Here is a 24,211-nt window from a genome sequence, read left to right as displayed (position 1 = left end):
TCTTAGCTATTTTTATTTACCTTTATTTATTTTATAAATCAAACAACGCTTTGGGGTTCTTTTAATAGTAGGAAAATGAGATTGCTTTTAAAAATAAATATTTATAAAGCAACACTTTCATTGTTTCTGCCCGCAAAAATTTTCACAATTCCCAGCTATGTCCTCTCTTGCCATTGGAGACACTGCATGAAAAAGAGGAACAATTTTCATACATAGCATAGACTCCAGTTGTACTCTGTGTCCTCAACCTTTGTGCTTTATTTTTCTGCAAATATGCTGCACTTCTGCAATACTTCTGTTTCTTATAAAAGAAACAGAGTGAATTTCAAAGGCCATACTGTTGCTGAAAGTAGGAAGAAGTGAGGAAAAACAAAGGGAAATTAGATAAAGGACACAGCCCAGGGAATGAAATGTTAAAGCAAAACAAAACATTTTGTAGCAGAATCTTGGAACAGTAATCCCAGAGCTTTCTAATCAATCAGTTGGTTTGTAGATATGGACATGCTTAAAAATGTATAAGACTGTCAGAGATACCTTCATTAAACAACACAGAACCAGGTGCTACTTATCACTTTTTCTATCTGAATACCTACTTGCAAATTGAATATCCATAACTTTTATGAACCTATCTTCTAGGTTTAATATAGCAGATTATTATATAGCACTGAAAATAGTTTCACAAATGTTTTCACAAGTTTTCACAAAAGAAAAAAACCGACAGCTCATAGGAAAAGCATATTATTGCCTATGGGGTACTTCTAATTCCCAGACATAAGGCAAGTTCAGATTTTTGAATTTTTCCATCCTTGTTCACATCACAATGGTGAAGCAGGACCTGTCGGAATTTGTCCAGATCTGTACCGCTAATGCTGGGCTATAACAGTAATAAGAGAGAAAGAGAGAGATAAATACACACTTTGGAAAACAAAACAGTCCTTTTTAGCAATAAGGTCATCTGTCTGTCTGTCTGTCTGTCTATCAATCTATCTATCATCTCTCTATTTATCTATTTATCTATTTATCTATCATCTCTATCATATCTCTATCATCTATCTATCATCTATCTATCATCTATCTATCTATTAGATTTATAAGGCCACAGACTCTGGCATACAGTTAAAACCAATACAATACCTAAAAAAATCTAGAAAAATTAAAATAACATAAAATTGAACATACCATGGGGGAACCACATGCCACTGCCAAGATGAATTACACATCAGTAGGCATGACATTAGTCTATGTCACTGCCTTTTCCATGTTATTTTGTCACTTCCCAGTTTAGCCTGCAGCTATTCCTTCAAAGTCTCCTATTAAAGTATTAACAAGGCCTGACCCTGCTTAGCTTCCCAACCCAGACAAGGTTATATCCAGGTGGTGTCATCTGCTCAGATAATGAGAAATAATGGAGTTGTACTCCTTGCTAATAGATTTAATTTAAAAAAACATAATGTGAAACAGCTTTCCTGAACTGTGGGTCTTCCAGATGTTTTGAACCTTAGTTCCTATTATCCCTAGCCAGTGTAGCCAGTTCCTTGCTCTTTGAGGGTGATGGCAACTGTAATCCAGCATAAAGGAAGCTATCAGATGGGGAAGGTTGGAAGAAACATATTCCTGTGGAACTGAAATACACTGTTAGTACATTACCAGCAAATAGTTATGTCTGGAAGGGAAGGATGGGAAAGGGCAATAACTGAGGAAAGTCTGGATAACAAGACAAGGTGTAGTGTATGCAGAAAGTTATTCATGTTGCATCACTATTTCCCATTATTCTCTTCTTCGCCTTCCATAAAGGAGAAAATTAAGCATTTATTTTGCTCAACCATTAAGCAGCTGAACTAAAGCATTCACAAGTGGTCTAACTGATATTTCAAATCTTTTGCATCTCTATGATTGTGAGCAACTTTTGGTTCAAAAGGTGTGGGCAGAAAACATAAAACATTAGGACGTTACCTTGACAAGTTCCATCATATCTTTTACAAACCCATCAACTTCTGGACCTTCAAGGGCTCCTGTCTTGCTCTGGAATATATAAAAATCACATAAATTTGTGGAATAAAAATATTGACATATCTACCTACATACTTCACTCCTCTTTCTGGCAATAATATATTTAACCTTAGAAGCTATATCCTTGAAGATATTTTGTGCCAAATGAAACAGTAAGAAGGCTCTCATGGAAAAGAAAAAGAAAGAAAATTACCAGAGTCTACAAGGGAAAAGAATACTGCCCTACTCCTGGCCTCTTAGCTTTGGGAATGAGTAGACTCATAAATCTCACAAGAGCTGTGGCATACTGGAGACTAACTAATGGGATGTGAGCATCAAGCTATTTCCATCACATGGCCCAGATCAATAAGAGTCATACACCTTCTGCAGGCACTTTGAATGTGTGTCATCTGTGCAAACAAAAGGCAAGGGGGCAAGTATGTTGGCCTCTTCTTCATAATTCTATTTGTCAGTTTCTCTTTGTAGATAGTTGGCTGTGAGGGCTAGAGACCTTCCTCCATCCATGGAGATTCTTTGTGCAATTCCAACCCATAAAAATGAATGAAATATGGCATAGAAACCTCCATAGATAGAGAAACTTTCCATTGCACATAGTCTCCATCTGTAGTTAGCTGGAGTTTATTACAGTTATAGATCAGAATTATCTTCATTTGTACCAGGAGGCCAAGAAGAATTACTGTGAAGGAAGGTGACACTTGTGTTCCTCATTCCTGCTCCCCAATCTTTTCTGTAGAGACAATACCTGTTTAGAAGGATCATCTATATATGGCCCTGAAACTTCTAGCTTTTCAAGTTGCTTCTTTAGGTTTTGTACTCTTTTCCAAGCTTATCCCTCTCCTCTGTCCCATCACTCAGAGTGGGGAGAAAAAGCTTCCTTGGTCTGCCGCAGATTCCCTTCTCTCACTGCATGCAAAAGCTTGTTCTCTCCGATCAACTACAGAGTGGAGAATAAGCCATTTTCCTTCCCCCAACAAGATGAGAAAGAGTATCTCCCTAATCTGACCTTGCCTTGGGGTGGGCAGACATAAATTGCCTCAATGCCCTTAAAGGACAATGCCTTCCTGTATGGATCAGCAGACGATGAGAAGGGCATATATGTGTGAAAGGGTGTTGTATACATGTGTATGTGTGAGAGAGAACACATCTGTGAAAACAGAGCTAGGCCAATTCAGGCCTTAGGATGAAAATCAGTCCCATCCAGAGCATCTGTTGGGGGTGGAGAGGAAGTTGACAAAACCTGCATAGTTATGTCACAACAGAGACTCCACCCCAGGGGACTTAAAGCAGTCACATAATTTACAAGGCTCACATGACTGTGTGGGAAGCTACTGCCGGCTGCCTTGGCATACATGTCCCTATTTTGTTTCACTTTCTTCCCAGGAAAGAAGATGGCTGTGTTAGCACACATACATACTGAGGCCCAGCCCACCTCACAGGGTTATTACTGTGGAAAAACTAGGAGGAATCAGCATTAGGTACCTAATGCTACATATGCTGCTTTGAGTTGACCAGAAATAAAGGTGAGATAAAAATATAATAAATAAAATGAATGGAAGGCATCCAGGGCCAGCTTCTGAAGCAGCTCATGAGCCTGGCAAACAATACTGTTGCTTTAACGATTAGAAAATAGGTACACACTCTTGCTTGTTGCCAAACACCTCCTTGAAAAGTTTTGCTCAGCCCTAACAAACAAAAAAATTGAAGAAATGGAAGACAGGAAATGCCCTCCACTAGGATCAGTATTTGTTAGGAAATGGCCCTGTTGAACCATTTGCCCACCCCAGCAAAGCAGCTGTAATAATCTCAAGAGCTATTTCTGATATGAGAAGCATGACATGTGACATTGGTCGGTAGGGTAGGTTGCCACAGAGAACATGGATTTGTATACAAACCATTCAAAAATAATTACTGTAATTTAAATAAAGCAGAGCACATGCCTACACTGTGTGAAGAATTATAACGAGGTGCCTTGTGGTTTAACTGCCTGGTACAGGCCACAATAATGTCACATGGGCAATGATGTTATTGTACAAATTATGTGAATTATCTGATTTCAATGCAAATTACATTATTTGTGCCATTTGCATGAGGGCACCCACAGACACCATGGCTTGCATGCCTGCTCAGCTTACTAAATAGGGCTCACAGATGATGGACAAGTTCAAGGAGTCTATTTCCCCTTCTTAGGTTATCGTTAAACTAGACATAGAGTATTGGAGAATGTCTTCCAATAGAGGACAGTCATCCATAAAACAGGATATCCTCAAGGTTACCATCATTTGATGTATTACAGAATCAGTAATCCCAAATCATCATCATCATCATCATCATCATCATCATCATCATCATCATCATCATCATCAAAATAATAATCTTACAACATCATAGTGTGCAAAAATTTTCTCAAAATCTCTTTTCCTTTCTTCTGCACTGGAAGCCTGAATCAAAGAACATGTAGAAGAGGAATTAATTTTGGGAAAAAAATTATCTACAGAAAAAAAGAATAACTAAGTTTATTGCAAATTACAATACTTACATCCAGTTTAAACTGAAGGAGAAAATTTTCCTGAAGATCTAAAATCCTGAGTGGAAAGAGCCAAACCATTATTTTATGAGATTTAATCTCCAGAGAAATAGACAACTGTGCTTGACAGCTCTCAGAAAGAGAGAAAATTTCACGGGAAGTTAACAGCTATTTCTGGAAACAGCAGTTTGTGATATGAAGCGTTGTCATCTTGCTTTCAGGAGAAGCAAGTCCCGAGCCTTTAGCAACTGCACAACAGACAGAAATTCAACCAAGATTGGTTTGGGGGCAGTGGGGAGGTATGCTGCTGAAGCCACTCCAAGGAAACCAAGAAACCATCAAAATTTACCTTGCAAGGTCATTCAGATCCAGCTGCCCATCTTTATTTTTGTCAAAGAGCTTCATCTAAAAAGCAAAGGATGGAAGTAAAATGATTAATACTAGGAGAGCTGTCCCCCCCAAAAAAACCAACACCCCAAACCAATAACATTTTACTAATCAGAATCATACGCTCAAACACAGACAAATTTATGCTGTCATCCAAAGATGTCCATAAGTCCACCATAGCTCCCAGGGATATTTGGCCTCTTCAAATCATAGCTTTAAAAAAATGTTTTGTGACCCTTCTTTTAGCTAGTGGGCACTGAATATGTGAGCAAGACATTTACTTCTTTCCTTCTACTTTCCAATTTTTCCCCAACAACTGTACTGATGGATTTTTTGGGGGGTCAGTATAGGTTGACTCAAAAGAAAGTACTACCATCTTCAGTAGGGCTTGGTCTCTGGAAAGCATGCATAAGCCTGCAGCCCAAAAGATTTGAGGATGAGCTAGGCTAAAAATCTGGAAAATGTGATCTTAGGGTAAGATGATTTGGTAAGCCTTAGCAAACTGTAGGGACAAGTCAAGAATTAAATGTAAATCATAAAAGAACAATTGGAGGGGGAGTGCTGAAAATTTAGGTTTTTGCATTTGACATCCTTATGGGGAGACTTTATTATGTATTATTTGGGACATATGGGTAGGTATTTATCTAAGTACTTTAGGCCTAAGATGTCAACAGCAGCCTGCCCCAAACTTGCACCCTTAGGCACTGGAACTGCAGTTCCTAGACATTTCTATCAGCATGGCCAAAGGTTCTGCAGGCCAGCATTTCTGATGGAAGCAGTTCTAGTACATCGGGGGGGAGGGGCACAGGTTGGAGCAGGTAGGTTTACAGGTGCAGCTCTTTTGAATTTGTTCTAGGAAACCATAGGCCATCAGAAGAATGGTTTTTAACCGTCATCTTGCTGAGCCTTCCAAGAACCCTTGGCACTAGCAAAATGGGATTTAATTAAGAAATTTCAGCTTCTTGGTGTCAAAAGCACTCATCCCCATGAATGTAAAAAGCTTTCTCTGCTCTCTGCAGTATGTTCCAATTTCATTTAATTGTATTCTAATCATTTTCTTTCCTGCTGGTGGTTTACTTTTCACCCCACCCCCATCCCTTTTTCTGCTATTATGCCACAAATCACCAAAAGGAAAAAAAAGCAATGATTTCTCAGAATGAAAGAGAGAGTGAAAGAAATGGTGAATGGAGCATATGCACGAATCAGTTATAATAAAAGGATCTTGAGAAGCTGGACTTAATTTTTGATGTGTGGGAAGATGATTTGGCGAACTGCATAGCTTAGCTCCAGTTCTAAAATATTCTAAACTGGGCTAGTGTTTAATCTTTATTTTATTAATACTACCTTTAGGAAAGCTGAAAAAATCCCATAGGGGGAAATATGATCATATGCATATGTTTTCAAAGATGCATAGTATCTCATTCTCCTATTCTTTAATCTTCAAGATCAGTGTTAGCAGATAGGTCCATCTCAAAATCAGTACCCTGCACTCCTACAGGATATGATTTTGTTTTGCTCAGCTGAGTGCACAATGTAGATAAATGGAGGTTTAGCTTATTTACAAATACTATAAAGTACATGAGTGGTATCTAGAAAGGTGCTTCTATAAGGGCTTTCCCAAGAGCAAGTCGAGCAGTTTCTCTCCTTGTCTCTGTATCTTCAAATTGCCAACTTCTGCTTCTCATTATCTCTCCCTCATAACCACTTAACTTGTGCTCTGCAAACCCTCAAATGGAGAAATCATGCTATGATAGACAGTCAGATCCACAACTATCTAGCTGTTCCCACCAATGAAACATTAATGAACTTGGATTATTAATCAGAAATCTGTCAACCATCAGCTGCAACACAAGGATTCCTGGCATAATTTCACAAAAGATAATTAATTGAGATGCCTGACAGAACTGGGATAGCAATTCCATTTTCTGTTGAAGCCTTCACCAATCTATTGGAACTGGCATGTGATGAATTTTTAACAGTAATCATAATGGCAATGCCAAGACATAAAACTAGGGGTTGATAATACAGTGTCTGTGGGTGTTAAGCTGCTCACAAGAATCCCAAGGGATACTGCCAAATCTTCAAAACAGTAACAAGAAAACTCATGTGTTCTCATATGAAAATGCCCAAATCATATGAGATAACACGATATTACAAGATTTTGGCTGTCTCTAACAAGAAGTTTCAGCAAGTCCATATGAAATCATACCAACACTTCATGAGATTAGAGTTTGTTGTATCTTGGGACCTTTTCTTGCACCTGGTTCATTGTCTGAGATGTAATGACACCCAGTTCCATTGCACTGAATCATGAGTCACTACTGGGAGGATGAACCTAGCTTCCCCTAGAATTCACATCCTTTCCTTTCCCCTCTCTTCCTCTGGCAAGCTCAGAAGCCTTCACTTCTATTTTACAATACAGTTCCATTTACAATACGGTTACAACAGGTAACTGTTTATAAATGAAAACCAGTTAACACATCCATAGAGCAAAATCCTTCAGGCTGCCTCAGAGACCTAGGATTTACTATAATACTACAAATAATAGTTAAGACAATTTCTGTTTACCATGTTATCGGTATATTCTTGCAGTTTTGCCTCAGAAACGTTTTTTCCATGTTGCTGAAACAGATCTTGCAGAAAGCCCTAATTTCAGGAAAGAGGTTTAGAAGTTATATTTCAGATTCATTCTAGAATAATATGCATGAATTAGAACTAGATTCTTATAAGTCTCACGTGTAGTTCATGGATGGCCAACCTTCTTTTCACTTCCAGAAGTACTTCTGCCTCTGTGGTTGAAATTTGGCAATACAATTCCAGAAAATTGACACAACAGGCTTCCACTACTTTAAAGACAGAAATATCTCTTCTACAAAGGTAGAATAAACCCTAAAATAGGGTCAATTAAATAAATTAACCCCCAAATATCCCTACAAATACACAAAGGGAAACTGAAAATCCAAGTCTTACCTATATGCATGCTGTGGGCTATTCATTTTGGGTCTTATTCCCATCCACAATTGCCCCCCTCCCCCACAAAGGAAACTTAATTGCAACTTCCAGCCACCCTTGGAAAAGGTGGCCTAGAGGTAGTCCTCGACTTACAGCCATTTGTTTAATGACCGTTCAAAGTTATGAAAACACTGAAAAAAGTTACTTATCACTGGCCCTCATACTTATGGCCATCGAGCGTCTCTGTGGTCACATGATCAAAATTTGGGCGCTTGGCAACTGGCATATATTTACAATGGTTGCAGCATCCCAGATTCACATGATCAGCATTTGTGACCCTGGGGGCTTGCAACAAGCAAAGTCAATGGGGGAAGCCGGATTCTCTTAATGACCGTATGATTCACTTAATGGCCATAGCAAAAAGGTCGTAAAATCAGGTGCAACTCATTTAATGACCACATTGCTTAGTGATGGAAGTTCTGGTCCCAACTGTGCTCATAAGTCAAGGCCTACCTGTACCTGGAACTGTCCTTAGTACAGGTAACATGCAAAGGTAATCAAAGAACAGCTAATAACAAAAGCAGCATTTGGATAAAGTTCCAGCAAGCCCAGAACTTACTCTGAGTTCACCAGATGAAATAAAGCCACTGCTGTCAGCATCGTAATGACGCCAAATCTGTAGGAAAGAAAAAATGTAATACTTTACAAGAGGTGTTCATAAATTAACATCACAACCTTACCGATAAAAACTTTGACAGATTTCTATCAGAACCATTACAGTACCACTGGTTTAGACAGCAGAAGCCTGACAAAGTGGTTGTATCATTAAAAAACACAGCAAATAATATAGAATATGTTCTGTTAACCTGGTTTGTTAGACCAGTTTCATGCAACTGTCTATTGCTTAGTTTCCAAATCACAAGAAACTGTTACAGTATTAGATGGAAGGTCACATACAGCTATATCACATCAAACTCTTTTTCTCATGATGGTTTGGAAGTATTCTACGCACATTGTTAGATCAGGCTGGGTCCTTTAGCAGAGGAATGTGACAAATCACTTTTGGAGAATGCAAATGTAACTGACCAATATGTACTGTATATGTGTGTGGGTGGGTGTGTACACACATGCACGCACAAACATATTGTATCTTTAGGTCTTGGCTACCATCCCTCTAATTGTGGAACAAAACATTTGTTTGTGTGAATTGATACTGTGTACATGATGTTTACATACACAAATTCTACTTCTGATGTTCAGGCTGTAAAAGCAATTGTCTATGATGCACAAACAGCCCCTGTAATGAGAGCTTCTAACAATGCAGCCCTTAGAGATTCCCATCAGGTGAGAAACAGACCAACAGTTGACTGGTACCTAATCCATTCTACTTCCAGTAAAGTGATTAACTCCCCTTGAGGTTAAATAGAGGTGGAAGAGTTTGTGGAAGGCTTTCTGTTTTTTTGAATTTCCTGGGGGAGCAGCAGCTGTTCATGGAGAACAAAAAAGAGAAAGAATATAAGCTTCCCCTCCCCACACACAACCATTGTGGGTTGAACCAGGACACAGGAAGGAATTGAATCCACATGGAATTTTGGTGCAGTGAGTAACTAGGGAGAAATTAGCATTAAAATGTTTCTTCCTCCAAATATAATGTTTTGCTGTTGCTCAGTTATTATCTTGGAGGGGCCTATCTATTGTTCCTTTGTTCACTAATGATTCTCTCTAGGTCTACACACACAGACATAGGCACACACACTATGTTTTCTTTGCTATTGCGCATTCTTGATCAATTTGATGCTTTCTTGTGTCTTTGGGGGTTGTAATCTGCTAACATTCTTTGGGAGGCTTAGATCTCTTGAGATTGACGAACTGTTACTGAGTTTAAGATGCTGTTGTGTTTCTCAATTAGCATAAAAAAATGGCCCTTCTTCTGGATTTGTTGCTGTAGGAAGGAGGGTGTCAGCACAGACCAGTTGAAGGCAATACCTGCTGCATTACCCACCCACCTACCCCACTCCTCCTTCCCCGATGTCCTGTTTGGGTTAGGCAGGCCAAGGACAGCGTTACAGCACAGCGCTCATACCACAGAGAGAAGTAGCATCAGGTGCAGGGAAAAGTAGTTTGCAGAACTTCAAAAAAAGTTTTAACGGGAAAAAAACCTAATGGAAAGGAAGGGGAGTTCTTGTGGCCAGAAAAAGCTGACTAGCAGCTGAACTAAAATGACAAGGGAGGGAATGGCATGGAGTGGCTGAAATATTGAATAGGAAACACTCTTGTTCATGGAAAATTCAGAAGTACAGAGCACAATACTGAGAAGAAGGTTGTTTATCACCTGTTTTACAAGAAAGAGGGACCCCGAACAAATGGGAAAGCAAAGATTTTTATAGAAGTTGAGGATTACAAGGCAGGAAATCCTAGGGGTCTGATTTCCTGGCCAGTTTTGGGAAACTAGGCAGGTCCTTGTCAGTGTACCTGGAGTTAGTCCTATTCTAAGGCAAAGCAGCTCTTTCAGGAGGGTGGCAGAGCTGGGGAAGTTACGGAGATGGAATGCTGAGGAAACGGGGGCATGTCCCTGATTGAGGATAGAACGTTGGGGTTTCTCTGTGTTGCAATTCCCTTATTAGGGCTGCCCTCAGATTTCACTGTGAGCTGGGGAGCGAGACTTCTGTTCTTGGTTTAGATAGGATTGCAGGGGGCTTTGTCTGGGGGCAGGGAGGGTCAGTGTGGGTCTGATAGAATTAGACAAAGAAACAAACTGGGTTTGATCTGGGTCATGTCTCAAAAACAGGGAGGAAAAGGGTGCAGACTCCAGTGCTACATTTATTTTCTCTACCACATACTCTACACTATCCTGTTTTATTACAGGTCTCACTTTTCTCTATTACTGTGCATGCTTGTACATGGAAACATGTATTCTCGCACATGTGCATATCATGTGGCTCATTTCAGCAATGACAGCACAAAATTGATGTTCATTCCTGAATGATCTGGAGATACAGGATTCTGCAAACTGGTAGAATATTCTCTGCTCATCTGTGTATCACTGTCTTTTTTCCCCTGAAAAGAGATCAGATTAGAGACAGACTAGTTCAGTCTGGACATGTGGTTTCCATGATTGCTCATCCAGGCCAGGTTATTGCTGTGCAAATAACACAGCTTACCTCAAACTGCACTTTGAGGCTGAAACTGATAAGCAATAAAATCTGTTCTAACCAGGTGTACAATATAGGACATGAGACAGATTTTATTCCTTTCTGTATGGAGTAAACATGGGCTATCCATTAAGACTTCTGATATCTGTCATTTGTTAAGCCAAAGGCTGACATTTTCACGGTTCAAGACACACAGCCCTTTTGTGGTCATTTTTGCCTTAAAGAAAGCTAAGGTTGTGATTCCTGAACTGAATAAGCAGCTACAGAAAGGATTAGATTAATTAGATTATTAATATATAATTGACCTGTGACAAGAAGCATATGTTGTCTCTTTCACAGCAAATTACATTCAGTACAGTGTCATGCAAGTAAGAGATTATGCATTACAGAACATAAAAAGAGATGGGACTAAGGGTCAAGATGCATCTCAAGGAAGGAAATGGGGTCCAGTTTGCAGAAGAAAAGATGCTAATATTCCATGCCCAGATATGACTTACCTCCCTGCTGACCAACAACACTATAGCTTTGTCCCAGCTAAATTTACTTTTTAGTACTAGAAGAAGAGAGGAGGAGAAGGAAATAGCCTCAGGTTTAGCTCCTCTCACCTCACAAATATATTGTGCTTTAAAAACCAAATCCTCCAGTACTTGCTTTATTCGAGGCAGTGGAATGAGTGGAATAAAAACTAACAACAGTTGCTACTTCACAAACTAGAACATGCAGCAAGAACTCTTACCCACCCGCATGAACTCCACACTGTTATTCAAAGGAGTTTCTCTTTGGAAAAGTAGCAGAAAGTTCTCTTCCTCATTCAAAATCATATTTGCAAGCTAAAATAACATAAATAGAAATCATCATCATCATCATCATCATCATCATTATTATTATTGTCGTTGTTGTTGTACAATAATCAGTGTCCTCAGTTTGTATTAGGGGGGTTTGCAGGGAAGGATAAAAAAAGTTAAGAGGGCCGCCGCCTATCCTTTTTAATGTGTCTCACTCATGTGGCACATGTAAAAAAGGGATAGGCCTTCAATCATGCAAACAGCATCTTGACTTTTTAACTTTTTTTATCCCCCACTCCCCATTGCCCTGGTCTATATGTTTACTAGGGCTCAGGGGTGCCTACTGGGTGTGGTTAAAAATCAAGAGGATAGCCACAATTATGAGATCATAGCTCTGCCTATTTTTTTTTTTTAATGTGCATCATGTGTGTGACACACATAAAACATGGGCAGAGCTTATAACATTGTGGTTGCCATCTTGACTTTTTTGACCACACTCTGTGAATACTCCTGAGATAGATAGATAGATAGATAGATAGATAGATAGATAGATAGATAGATAGATAGATAGATAGATAGATAGAGCTATATTCCAAATATAGGAATCAGACCTGGTTGAGATGAGAAAACAAAACAGCAGCGATGTCTAAGATACAACAAATTGCTTGTATGAAAACTGACACTTGGGTTCATGTTTTCAGTACTATGTAAGCCAATACATTTGCAATCATAATCCCTCAATTATCTGTGATACATTTTCTGAAGTCCCAAAAGAAGCAAACAGCCAGGTACCTCTTGTATTTGTAAGTGTCCATCATTAGTCACATCGTAGGTTGACATAAATTGTTTTTTCACCCTCTGAACCTTTTCTTCTGTAATGGTGCTCTGTTATGAAAAAACTACAAGTTGGTCATAGAGTTATGACTACAACTAACATTCTGAGAGTAAAATTATGTCCTTTTTATGTTTCTTCAAGATCACCAATGCAAGACTTGCAATTGGTACTCTGTATTAAAAGGAAAGGAGTTAGAGCAAAAGTCAGTTTGATCTGCTTTTCTAGTAATGATTCCCAATTAAATACACTCGGTACCTTATCTTATAGACATTTGTAAATGGAGGAACAGCACACAACCATATACCCACACATGTAGTACAATATAAGAAATTGTAGAGAATCATAACATCTACAATTAGTCCAAATCCTTTCCATTTTTCCACATATTAAAAAAAATAAACCAAGGTATTCCATATTACACCTTTTGTTACAGGTCACACTCATTTTTAGTGTACAGAAGTAATAATTAGACTGGTCAAGACTTTGATGCTATCTCATTGGTAAAAAGATTAAGGTTATATTCAAACAGTCTATTTCCAAGATAGAATCTGAAATCCCAACACTAATATGCTTAAGTTTTGTCTCCAAAGCAACTACAGTATTACTGTCAAGGTCAAACAGTGTGCATACAGATATCTCAATAAATTTAAACATTAGTAGAATGTTTGAAAATAAATATAATAGATGCCCCACATATGTATTCTTAGAAGTTATTGAGAGCTTTACAAAATTTATGTGAGGATTATGTAAAACAGTAGATGTAAAGATTTGTTGCATAAGATGTAACAAATGTAAAGATTTGTCGTGTAAGAACACATAATAGTACTGTAATTAACACTGATTTTGCTTGGCAGGGTCCACCTCTGAAATTAAACCAGATCCGAAAGTTCTATGTTTCTTATTCTCCTATTTTACAGTTACCAGAGGCTTGTGGGAGAAGCTATTTCTACCTCATGATAAGAGCTACGCATGCAAAATCTGGTCCATTCAAGCTTAGGCAGCTGAAGTTGCCTCAAATATGTAGAATTCAGTGAAGGTAAATACATCACTCATATCAGGCTATTTTAAGGTAGAAGTCCTTTTGGGAAGTTGAAGTCAAAAAGTTGTCCCTTTTTGGAAAACAGTGAGAAAATGTTATCTCAGTAATGAACTGAAATACATAGCAATGATTTGTAGTAGAATATTATCTACCACCAATGGAGTAGCTCGCTGGCATGGGTAAAGATCTTCATCTGATTTTGCAGTCAGTTTTTTTCAGGCTGGGGGAGAGAAGGTTGTCACTAAGGATTTTGCTCTTCAGAGAACACTGTCTTGCCATTAGAGAATGGGTGCCTCCTCTCCTCAGCTTGAAGATATTTGACTGCAAAATCACCTTGAGCTTTATCCTAGTTACAGTTTTTAGGGCAGCTTTAAAGGTGTATGAATTGGACTTATGCAAATACAAGGGGGTCATATGGATCCATGTGCTAATGCATAATTTTTGTAGCTCCTTTTTCATTTCATAGAATCATAAAATGTAAAGCAGTGTTTCTCAGCCTTGGCAACTTTAAGATATGTGGATTTCAACTCCCAGAATTCCCCAGCCAGCAAGTGGGCTGTTGAATTCCATATATCTTAAAGTTGCCAAGGTTGAGAAATACTGATGTAAGGGATGGAAGGGACCTTGGAGATCATCAGTGGTGTTCACAGCAAACTGTGATGATGCCAAAATAATACTATCACTTAAATGCCACCATTACGAACTTGCTTCCCAACATCTGACTCAAGTCACAGCATTTGGGTGATTGTGCACATTCAAATGTCATCATTTGCCCCTGAGCCCTCCACTGGAGACCCATGGACATCATCTAGTCTGATGCCCTGCCCAGTGCACTGGATGACAGTCTTTGGGGATTGTTGATTTATAGAATAACCTGGATGACAAACATCAGGTTACAGAAATGAAACAAGCCAACCCAAACATGTGATGCGTGGCCTTTATATTATTCACAAGAACACCAAAACTGGAATATTATGTATTGCTACGACTTATCTATGCTCCAAGAATCATGGAAACAAGATTTTAAAAACCCCAATACCCCAGGATATTTTTATCTCAAATGAAGGATCTTACAGAATAACAGTTAATTTTAAAGTATAATGAAGAAGTGGCTTGATTTCCATAGTTGCTTTTTAAAAATATCTCCTATGATTATAGTTTAAATTTCCACCTTGACTTTCCAAGTTGAAACTACAAAAGAAGTTCAAGACCAATTAAAGCATTAAAAATTACAATATAAAAGGGAAAGCAAAATAGAATATATTCAGCTGAACTTTCCTTTCTTCAGTCATCAGGTTCCTTTTTTACAAAATTGCTAAGTATTTAATAGTTCATATATTTGAATTCAAAGATATATAACCAACTAAGAATTTACCCTTGAATATATGTGTATATACATTTATGTGTGTGTATAGGCTTATATAATTGGGAAAACTGGTGAAAAAAGTATTAATCCTTTACTTAAAAACATAATTTATCAAGAAGTTGCCAGTGTTACTTTTTGCAGGCAATATTTTAAAAACTTTTTTTTATTATACCTAGCTAATTCCAATTGTAAAATTAGATTTCTAATAACATTATTCAAGAACCAGTTTGTTGTAGAGGTTAAGGCATCAGGCTAGAAACTAGGAGATTGTTTTAGTTTTAGTCCTGCCCTAGGCACAAAGCCAGCTAGGTGACCTTGGGCCAGTCATTCTCTCATGGGCCTAGGAAAAAGGCAAGGGCAAACCACTTCTGAAAATCTTGCCAAGAAAACTGCAGAGCCTAGTCCAAACCATCTCCAGGAGTCAAAACTAACTCAAAGGCACAATAAATAAATACATATTCAAGATTGTTTTCACCATCATAGCATCTACACCTTACAGATCTGGAAATGTCATGAAATTTAACCCATTAGCAGACTGGGTTCTTTAAGCAATTATTTTTAACTTAAACTTTACATGACACTCTTGAGGAATCCTATTTCTTTCTCTTTTAACTCCTCCTGTAAGTTGTCCATATGTGGGCATCAATTTTCTTGTCTTGACTATGATATCCTAATATTTTCCTAGAAATGTTTGTACATAATGTCCTATATTGATGTTAAAAATAGTTCATATTAATAGAAAATGTATGTGTTTTGATTAACCTATACATAGCTGTGGTTCCCTCTCACTGTTAGCAATTTCCTCCAAGATAGTGGATGACAACACATTATAAATTTTACACACCTTGAAGCTATAGTGGGATAGCATCAGCTTAAGAGGGAAAAAAAACTATACTAAAGCCAGTACATTTAATGATGATTTAAGGCTGATAATTCATAGGTTAGGGACAAAAGGAGGGCAATGTCTCATGATCATGAGGGAAGATTGTGCCAAGAGGAGCAACTGTGTGATGGTAACGTTTAAATGGGGACATTTTTCCCCTCGAGCAAACCTTGGGAATTCCCAAGCTGACTGAAAAACTCCCCTCTTGTGTTTGAATAATGCTATTTTGGCTGCGTATCATTCAGAGTTAAAAGCTCAGGAGTTTCATATTGGTATACATTGCACAATATGCACTCAACTAGCCGATGGTTGGTGTAAAGTGTTGGGTGAAGCCAGCCTATGTGTTTTGTATGAACTCAGAATATTGGGTGAGCCTGTTATGTATCTCACTAGTGATACCAAGTGCAAAATATTTGTCTGGTTAACCCACTATTCTTAATTTCATAGAAATAGCTAGATATCCTTTTAAAGTACAAGAAAACAGTAATCAGGAAAAACTAAACCCAGCTTTCATGTATTCAAAATGGAAGATTAGCTATTTTAAGGAGAAAAAAAGTGTACACCCTTAGCAACCCTGAAGGAAATGTAATAAAATTTTGCTTAAATGCAGGTAAAAAAACCACAAGACGAGAATTTCTGGATGTCTGGGCTGTGAATAGTTCTCCTCTGGACCCAGCTTTCAGAATTAACTCCCAGACTCCTCAGTACATCTTTGCCAATTAAAAACCACCCCCCAATTTCCCATTTCCTTTTCTGGCATCCAATTCTCCCTTTTCCCATTCTGTGTGCTTGACAAATACTGTCATTCTATTGTTTTCCCAGCTGGCGTTGCTTTTCTTACACAAAATGAGAACATATTAGAGTAGCTGAGCGGGAAAAATACCAACAACTAGAGACTCTATTGGTCATTAGGGAAAAATAACAACAGGGAAAGGTTAAAAATAATAATTATGAAACTGTTAGCTATTCAAATGGAGACAACTTTCAGTGTACACAATACTATTTATTTTCTTGCATGCTGCCCTTTAAATCTTCAAAGCACATAAATAGAAGCTAATTATTCTTTCTCACAATAACCTTGCTAGGTTGCTTGGTAAGTGTTTGCATCACTTTGATGTTTCCAAAATAGTCTACAAAATAGTCATACATTGAATAGGTCACTGTAAAAAAGAGAAGAGATTGATTCTCTTCCATTCTCCACTTATAGCATTAATGTCTAACTTTTACAGTAACAATAATGAAAATATGCATAAATGTGACTGGCCCACCAAAGAGATATGGCAGAGGAAGCATATGTCCCAAGCTAACTTTGATGGACAGGCTGGACAGATAGGTCAAGATCAGGTATGCTGGAATTTATTTAATTCTTCCTGTATCAGTTACTTTGTCCTACAGATGTTCTTCAAGTCCATTTATTTTTATTAGGGTTAGTCTCGCAGTCAGCCAGATGTTTAGACTGGACTTTTTATCCACCTATAGAGTCCTTCCTAAGGACCTGGAATAGGCAAATGTGGTTTGATGGTTTGATGGTGTTAAAGGTATCATAACAGGATGTAAGCTGTTCCAAGTAAAGCTGCCTTTTGCAATTGACTGATGGTGATTTTGTCAGTACCGATGGTCTTCAAGTGGTGCTCCAGATGTTTTGGGATTGCACCCAAGGCGCCTATTACTATTGGTACTATCTTCACTTTCTTTTGCCATTCTACTTCTATTTGCAGGTCTTTATATTTTGTGATTTTCTCCAGTTCTTTCTCTTCTATTCTGCCATCTCCAGGTATTGCAGTGTCCACTATCCAGACTTTTTTGTCTTTCTTATCAACAATTATTAAGTCTGGGGTGTTGTGTGGCAGGTGCTTGTCTGTTTGAATTCTAAAGTCCTAGAGCACTTTAGCTTCTTCATTTTCTACTACTTTGTCTGTTTTGTGGTCCCACCAGTTCTTGCTTGCAGGCAAATGGTATTTCTTGCAGATATTCCAATGCACCATTGTTGCTACTTTGTTATCCTGTTGTTTGTAGTCAGTCTGTGTGATCTTCTTGCAGCAGCTAACTAGGTGGTCCACTGTTTCTTCAGCTTCTTTGCAGAAGCGGCATTTGCTGTCTGTTGCTGTCTTCTCAATTCTCAATTTATATGCATTTGTTCTTAAGGCTTGGTCTTGTGCAGCTAGAATTAGCCCCTCTGTCTCTTTCTTCAACTCTCCTGCTCCTAGGCATTGCCAGTTCTTATTGTTATCTGCTTTGCCTGCTAGTTTTTTTGTGTACTGGGCCATGTAATACTTTGCCTTGCCATGTCTCTTTTCTATTCTTCATTTGGTCTTTCTTATAGGCCAGTTTGGTCTCTTTGGTATTCAGTAAGCCTTCATGGTGTACTAGCTTCAGTGCATCTTCTTCACCGTCCTTCAGATATTCTTCCAATGCCCTTTTTTCTTCTTCAACTGTCTGGTGTACTTGTAACATTCCATGCCTACCTATGCTCCTTGGTAAGTAGAGTCTGTCAATGTTGCTGCACGGATGAAGGGCATGATTCATTGTCATTATTTTTTTGGTCTTTCTATCCAGGGATTTTAGTTCAGCTTGAGTCCACTCCATTATTCTAGCTGTATATCTAATGGTGTTGATGGTATTTCCGCTACTGAGTTTGGACTTTAAAGATTTTCTTCACTCTTCTGATGTATTCACTACTAATCTTCTTGACTTCAGTGTGCTTGATGTTGTCAGCCTAAAGGATGCCCAGGTATGGATGATTTTCTTTATCCAGACTCTTGATGTTATTTCCATTGGGCATCTTGATCCTTTCAGTTTTCACTATTTTTTCTCTGTTGAGGGTAAGGGTGGCACATTTGTCCAGTCCAAAATCCATTGCAATATCTTGGCTGTATATTTTGACAGTATTGAGCAGATGGTGTTTTTCCATACAGCTTCAGATTGTCAATATAAAGAAGGTGGGATAACCTGGCAGATGTTTTTGATGTTTGATAGCCATGTCCTGACTTGTTCAGTATTGTTGACAGAGGAATAATTGCAATGACAAACAGTAGTGGTGATAGTGAGTCTCCTTGAAAGATTTCTCTCTTGATGTTAACCTCTCCCACTCTATTGCCATTGACCAGCAACTGTGTTTTCCATTGCTCCAGTGATCTTTGCACAAAGCTTCTGATGTTTCTACTGACTCCTGCTATTTCTAGGCACTTGTTTATCCAGTCATGTGGCAGGGAGTCAAATGCTTTCTTGTAATCAGTCCAAGCTACATTCAAGTTGGTCTTCTTTCTCTTGCAGTTTTCCAAAATAATTTTGTCAATTAAGAGCTGATCTTTTGTCCCTCTGTTGTTTGGGCAGTTTCCTTTCTGCTCAGATAGAAAGAGCTTGTTTTCAACTAGGTGCTGTTGGACTGCATCAGCTTCCACACCAGTTACCAAATTGAAAGTTGTTGGCAAGCAGGTAATTGGCCTGCTGTTGCCTGGAGCTGCCCCTTTTGCTGGATCTTTCATTATCAAGTAGGTTTTGCCAGATGTTAACCAATCTTCAATTTCACCTCCTTGCAGTATGTTATTAAACTGCTTGGCAATGAGTGGGTGCAGGACAGTCAGATGTTTCATCATCATCATCATCATCATCATCTAGTTAGGCTTATTTAATTGGCTAGGAGGATGTCTTTATTTGTAGAACAGAACTGGTTGGGATGAAGAAATGTTATTAAATTCTTGCAAGAAGCCTCCCCTCTGTTTAGTCTTTGTATTAACATTATTAGAACATTCAGGATTGGTAATCTTAATTTTTCTATCCTGAATAATTCTCAAAGAAGAGGGCAAAGAAAAATATTAGAGATACTAATGGAATCATAATATCATGTCCAGGATCTTGGTAAAATTCTTTGACAGAAAGCATCCTGTGTAAATCTGGACTTCAAGAAGATCTGCATATTAAATTTAATACGTTAAATTGAAAAAAAATGGGTATGGATTCTGGCAATATCACTGAAGTGGAACTAAAAATTATTCTCTCCAGGCATGTTTACATTTCATGTTTGAAGCTGACCCAATCTAGTGCAAACCTGAAATACACCTTGTGATTTGGTGCCAGTTTACTTAAGAAACCAAGGGCTGCCCCAATTATATCAGAAGCAGTTGTCTTTCACACAACCCAGCTACTTTTGCAGTGGCTTGCAGGCCATTATTTCCCAATGTGGCTTGTTTTTCTCATCTGATTTTTATTAATTCACTGTGGCCCAGTGGGGTTACGATATGATGGATTGTCCCTATTTCACCTGTCCATGTGCCTACAGGCTGAGTGTGGTGGGGAAGCAGTGGTAATAGAAATAGATGAGCAATTAGAGGGTCCCATTTTGCCGCTGCTGTAGTTTCCCATCTAAGTGCCTCAGACTAAAAGAGAGGACGAATTTCAAGTGAACTCTCTTTTGTCTGGGTCTAGATGACGTGAGAAATTTTGGACAAGATATACAAGACAAAACCCACCTTAGATACAAAGTTGGATAAGATGTTCTGCTTAACCATATTTTGTCCAACATTCTGGGTTCATATGACCAGCTAAGTCTCTGAATGTATGTTGTGCAAATGCAGCTTCGATCTGAAGTAATCATACAGTGGAAAGTTGTCTTGTCCATTCCAGAAATTCAGCTCCCAGAAATCTAAACCTGACCTATTTCTTTTCTTAACAATGCTAGTCTTTAATTTTTGAGAAGACAGGTGTAACCTAACTTTTCTTAACATAACCAATTAGTACTAACCCTCTTCATTATATAATCAGTAGATGAGAAAGAAATGTTGTGCTCACCTTTCCATTTCTTTTTCCCTCTTCCCAAATTTCTAACAAACTAGGACTCAAACAGATTGAAATCAGATTACCAGAAACCTTTAGGCAGTGAAAAATAAAAGCATACTAAGGCCATAAACATTCTAGCTCCTTCATGACTGGGGAAATATCTGCAGTGATACTATAATTCCATTCAGCTAAACAGAAAATTGCTCTTCATATAAAACTTCAGTTTATGCAAAACATAGTAAACACGCTCAGCTAAAATGGTTAATTTTCCTGTAGATCTTGCCTCTCAGAACATGGAGGTCAAAGGTAGAATTGGACCTATACTTCCAGAGAGAGCAATAGGCATTAATCTAATGTTCATGTATTTAGGAATGTGTTCCCTCTTTTAAAGAAAAAAAAATTAAAAATTCATATGAGGAAAAAATAATCATGTATAAACAAGTTTACAGAGTTCACTCAGGTAGACTGAGCCTACCTTCAGCTACTGATTGAACTATATCAGTTAACATATCTCCTTCTTTAGTCTACTTCTTCCATTTGATTTCATTTTTGGTATTACATGGAAATACAAAGTTGCCATTCAATTGACGTGTTACCAGTTTAGAATAACTGATCACACACATGAGCTCACAGTAGCTTTCTAGTAAATGTTTCAGAGTTTAACAGCTGGGAACCTTTGTTATTTTTTATTTAGGCAACCAAGTCCTTAATACAACCTACCATTATTTCTGTGCCTGGTAATCTCAGTTTACATATCTACAAATTATTCTTCTATTCCATGTAAAGCGGAACCTTAGTTCAGACATGATTTAATACCAGCCCCCAATTTAGCTTCCCCCCCCCTTTCTGCTTTTCAACAATTTGTCTGGTTAACAATGGTTAGAAATTGAAAATCCTGTTCACTATTTTGTAAATAAATATGCAGCTAATGTAGTGAAAGTATTGCCTATGGATTTGTAATTTTTAAAATTAAAACTCTACATTTTCAAGAACAGGCAAAGTCAACTGTAGAGGAAGGCTGTGTATCTCTTTTCACTATTCTGAACAGGAGGCAATCAAAACAACAATTAAAAAAAGACAATATATCAGCTGAAATAAAACAAAAAATAACTATGCAATACCCTATTTACAGCCTTTTCTAAATGCATCCAAGTATAAATCCAAAGAAACTTGGGATTTATTTTGGAAGCCAGAATATAACATTTGTAAAACTAATCAGCCCTGTTCACAGGCCACAGAACACCTGCTTTACAACCTACTTCATCCATTCTATGGATATACAAGCCTCTTGATTCATCTTCATTAATCTAACTAAACAGGTGGTTGGTACAGTTTCCTGAAAAAGACAGATTTGCTTTATGCCTGAAATGTGACGACTGAGTGGGTGGCAAATATGGAAAGTCAACACGGAACCAGCAGTAATGAGTTTGTTTGAAAGGAACTGAAATAGACTCTGGGGTAGCAAATGATTTTTAACAGTAGGAATTACCAGGCAGATAAGGAGGAAGTACATGTGAGGATATGGTTAAATACCCTCACCATGGTCAAACATAGCATAGAACAATCAAGGGTTTGCACAGAGAGTCTTAAAAAGTCAACCTGCTATTTCAGTGGAGGATGGGTGGAGAAAAGAATTCAGCCTCTCCTCCCAACTGCTCATGGTAAACAACTGAGCTGCAGAACAGATGTTCAGCACTGCTGTATCTAATCCAGCCAGGGATAGGTTGGGCAAAAGGCTGCAGCGTATGTTCATATCATCCTTACATGTAGGCAAGATGATGGAGTACTTACTTCACTGCCCAGGATCTCAAGCAGATGACAGAAAAAGTTATCAAGCTCTTTTCCTTCTATGTAACCATTGTCTAAAAATAAATAAAATTATATATATATATATATATATAACTGAACATGTAACATTTGCATATAGACCCCAAGCCCAACACTTTACATTACCAATTCCTATTTCATAAATCGATCGATCTTTATTTCAAAAGAACTTGTGGCAGAGGTAAGCAATGTATTTGTTCCTTCTGTGGCTAGGGCTTTCCCCCCCACATATGCCATTAATGTATGACTTATTTACTTATTTTAATGAGTAAACTGAAACTAGCTCGTCATCAGTTAATTGCCTCCACCAGAGAGACAAACGTCTGCGGTATGATAGGGCATCTTGTACCAAAAGTGAAGCACGTCGGTTACATGGAGAATTCAGTACAAGGGAAGAACCCCAAAGAGCGTGAATTCGAATCAAGCAGAGGACCCATTCACTGGAGCGAAAAAGACTTAGCCCAAAGAAGTTCCCGCCCGAGGAAGCCCTCCACGCCCTGGCCTCTCGGTTCCCCTTTCCCGCCATCTCCGCCGCCGCTCACTCACCGTCCGCGTCGAAGCGCTGCCAGAGGCGACGGAAGCCCGCAGCGTCCAAGTGGGGCAGAGGGTCGCTGTCCATGGTGCTCACGACGGCCAAAGTTCGGGCGCCGGCCTTTTAACCGAACGGCGGCGGCGGCGGCGGCGGCTGTAGGGCGAAGGCGGCAGCCGAGCTGCGGACACGCCCAACGCTCCGAAGTTCCCACCTGCTGCCTGGAGAGGCGGTCAGAGCGACCTCTAAGAGGACGGGAAATTATATAAAAGAAGCTGCACCGATCATCGTCTTCGAAGTGATGAATTGGTAGGGGTAATAATTGCACTCCTAACAGAAATTGTTACCGAAATTGTGCTTTAAATTAAATGGTCCCCTCCCTTACTTGCCAGGGCTTCAGAAGAGCAAACAGTGTAAGAGCTACGGGGGCTGCTGAGGAAACGTCTGGATTGGTAAACGCACTTGAGCTTTACAAAATCTGATGAAGTTGGCATCGTTTTTGTAAAAAAAATCCTGAAGTGACTTCTAATGAGTGGAAAGAACACCCTAACTCTGACTATAGACCAAGAACAGGGGAAATCGCTGATGAAAAATGTATAATTATTTAATCAGAAGTAAGGGTGCATCTGTGGGATAACTTTTTAGCCCTAATTATTACAGGCAAACCAATCTTATGTAGTTACAGTGGTTCTTATGAATTACAGTTATTCTGCCAGAGGCATTTTAAAGGATCACCTGTGTTTTCAAAAAAACTTTCCTACATGCTGTATGGATGTAATATCGGTGCTGAGAGATATAAGGAAATAATCTTTATCAGCCATTGTTAATTAATCAACAGTATTTTCAGCACTCAAAATGGGTCTGAAGGTGCCACTGCATCTCATAGAAGAGTCTATTTGTAGAACACTAAATTAGGGTTTTTAAATAGTTTCTTATCAGCTACCAATAATAATGGCTATGTAATTACATCCAAACTTTGACAAAAAGCTAGTGTTGGGTGTTTTTGAGGCTGCAGTTGAGCAAGATGGTAATTATTAGCGTTCTCCAGTACCTTCCTTTTTAAAAATTTTATCAGCTATTTTGTTGTCTTTTATCAGATCCTGCAATTAACTGCATATGGCTAGTCCTTAATCATTACTTTCTGAG

The 24,211-nt window shown here is 38.5% G+C and overlaps 1 protein-coding gene across 1 annotated transcript; it reads right to left on the bottom strand.

Moving 5' to 3' along the window:
- On the bottom strand, nt 1-23,253 carry SCGN (secretagogin, EF-hand calcium binding protein). The gene is made up of 11 exons (XM_007421931.3): nt 23,083-23,253; nt 22,501-22,571; nt 12,603-12,695; nt 11,766-11,855; nt 8,493-8,549; nt 7,490-7,567; nt 4,884-4,939; nt 4,547-4,592; nt 4,389-4,448; nt 1,954-2,022; nt 1-874 (listed from the first exon to the last, which is right to left on the bottom strand). The coding sequence occupies exons 1-11, from the start codon at nt 23,153-23,155 to the stop codon at nt 746-748; spliced, it is 822 nt and encodes a 273-aa protein (XP_007421993.1). The 5' UTR covers nt 23,156-23,253; the 3' UTR covers nt 1-745.
- Between the last annotated feature and the right edge of the window lie 958 nt (nt 23,254-24,211).

This window comes from Python bivittatus, unplaced genomic scaffold, assembly GCF_059951505.1.
Source record: "Python bivittatus isolate LINGU-HERP-01145 unplaced genomic scaffold, Pbiv_v1 ctg000840_np1212, whole genome shotgun sequence".
NCBI classification, from domain to species: Eukaryota; Metazoa; Chordata; class Lepidosauria; order Squamata; family Pythonidae; genus Python; species Python bivittatus.
This window is presented reverse-complemented; position numbering and strand designations above follow the sequence as displayed.

Coding starts and splice junctions, on each gene's coding strand:
- SCGN (XM_007421931.3), bottom strand. CDS start 23,155: ATGGACAGCGACCCTCTGCCCCACTTGGACGCTGCGGGCTTCCGTCGC. Junction 11,856..12,602: donor GACACTTACAAATACAAGAG/GTACCTGGCTGT, acceptor ATGTTATTTTAG/CTTGCAAATATGATTTTGAA. Junction 7,568..8,492: donor TTTCATCTGGTGAACTCAGA/GTAAGTTCTGGG, acceptor TCCTGAAATTAG/GGCTTTCTGCAAGATCTGTT.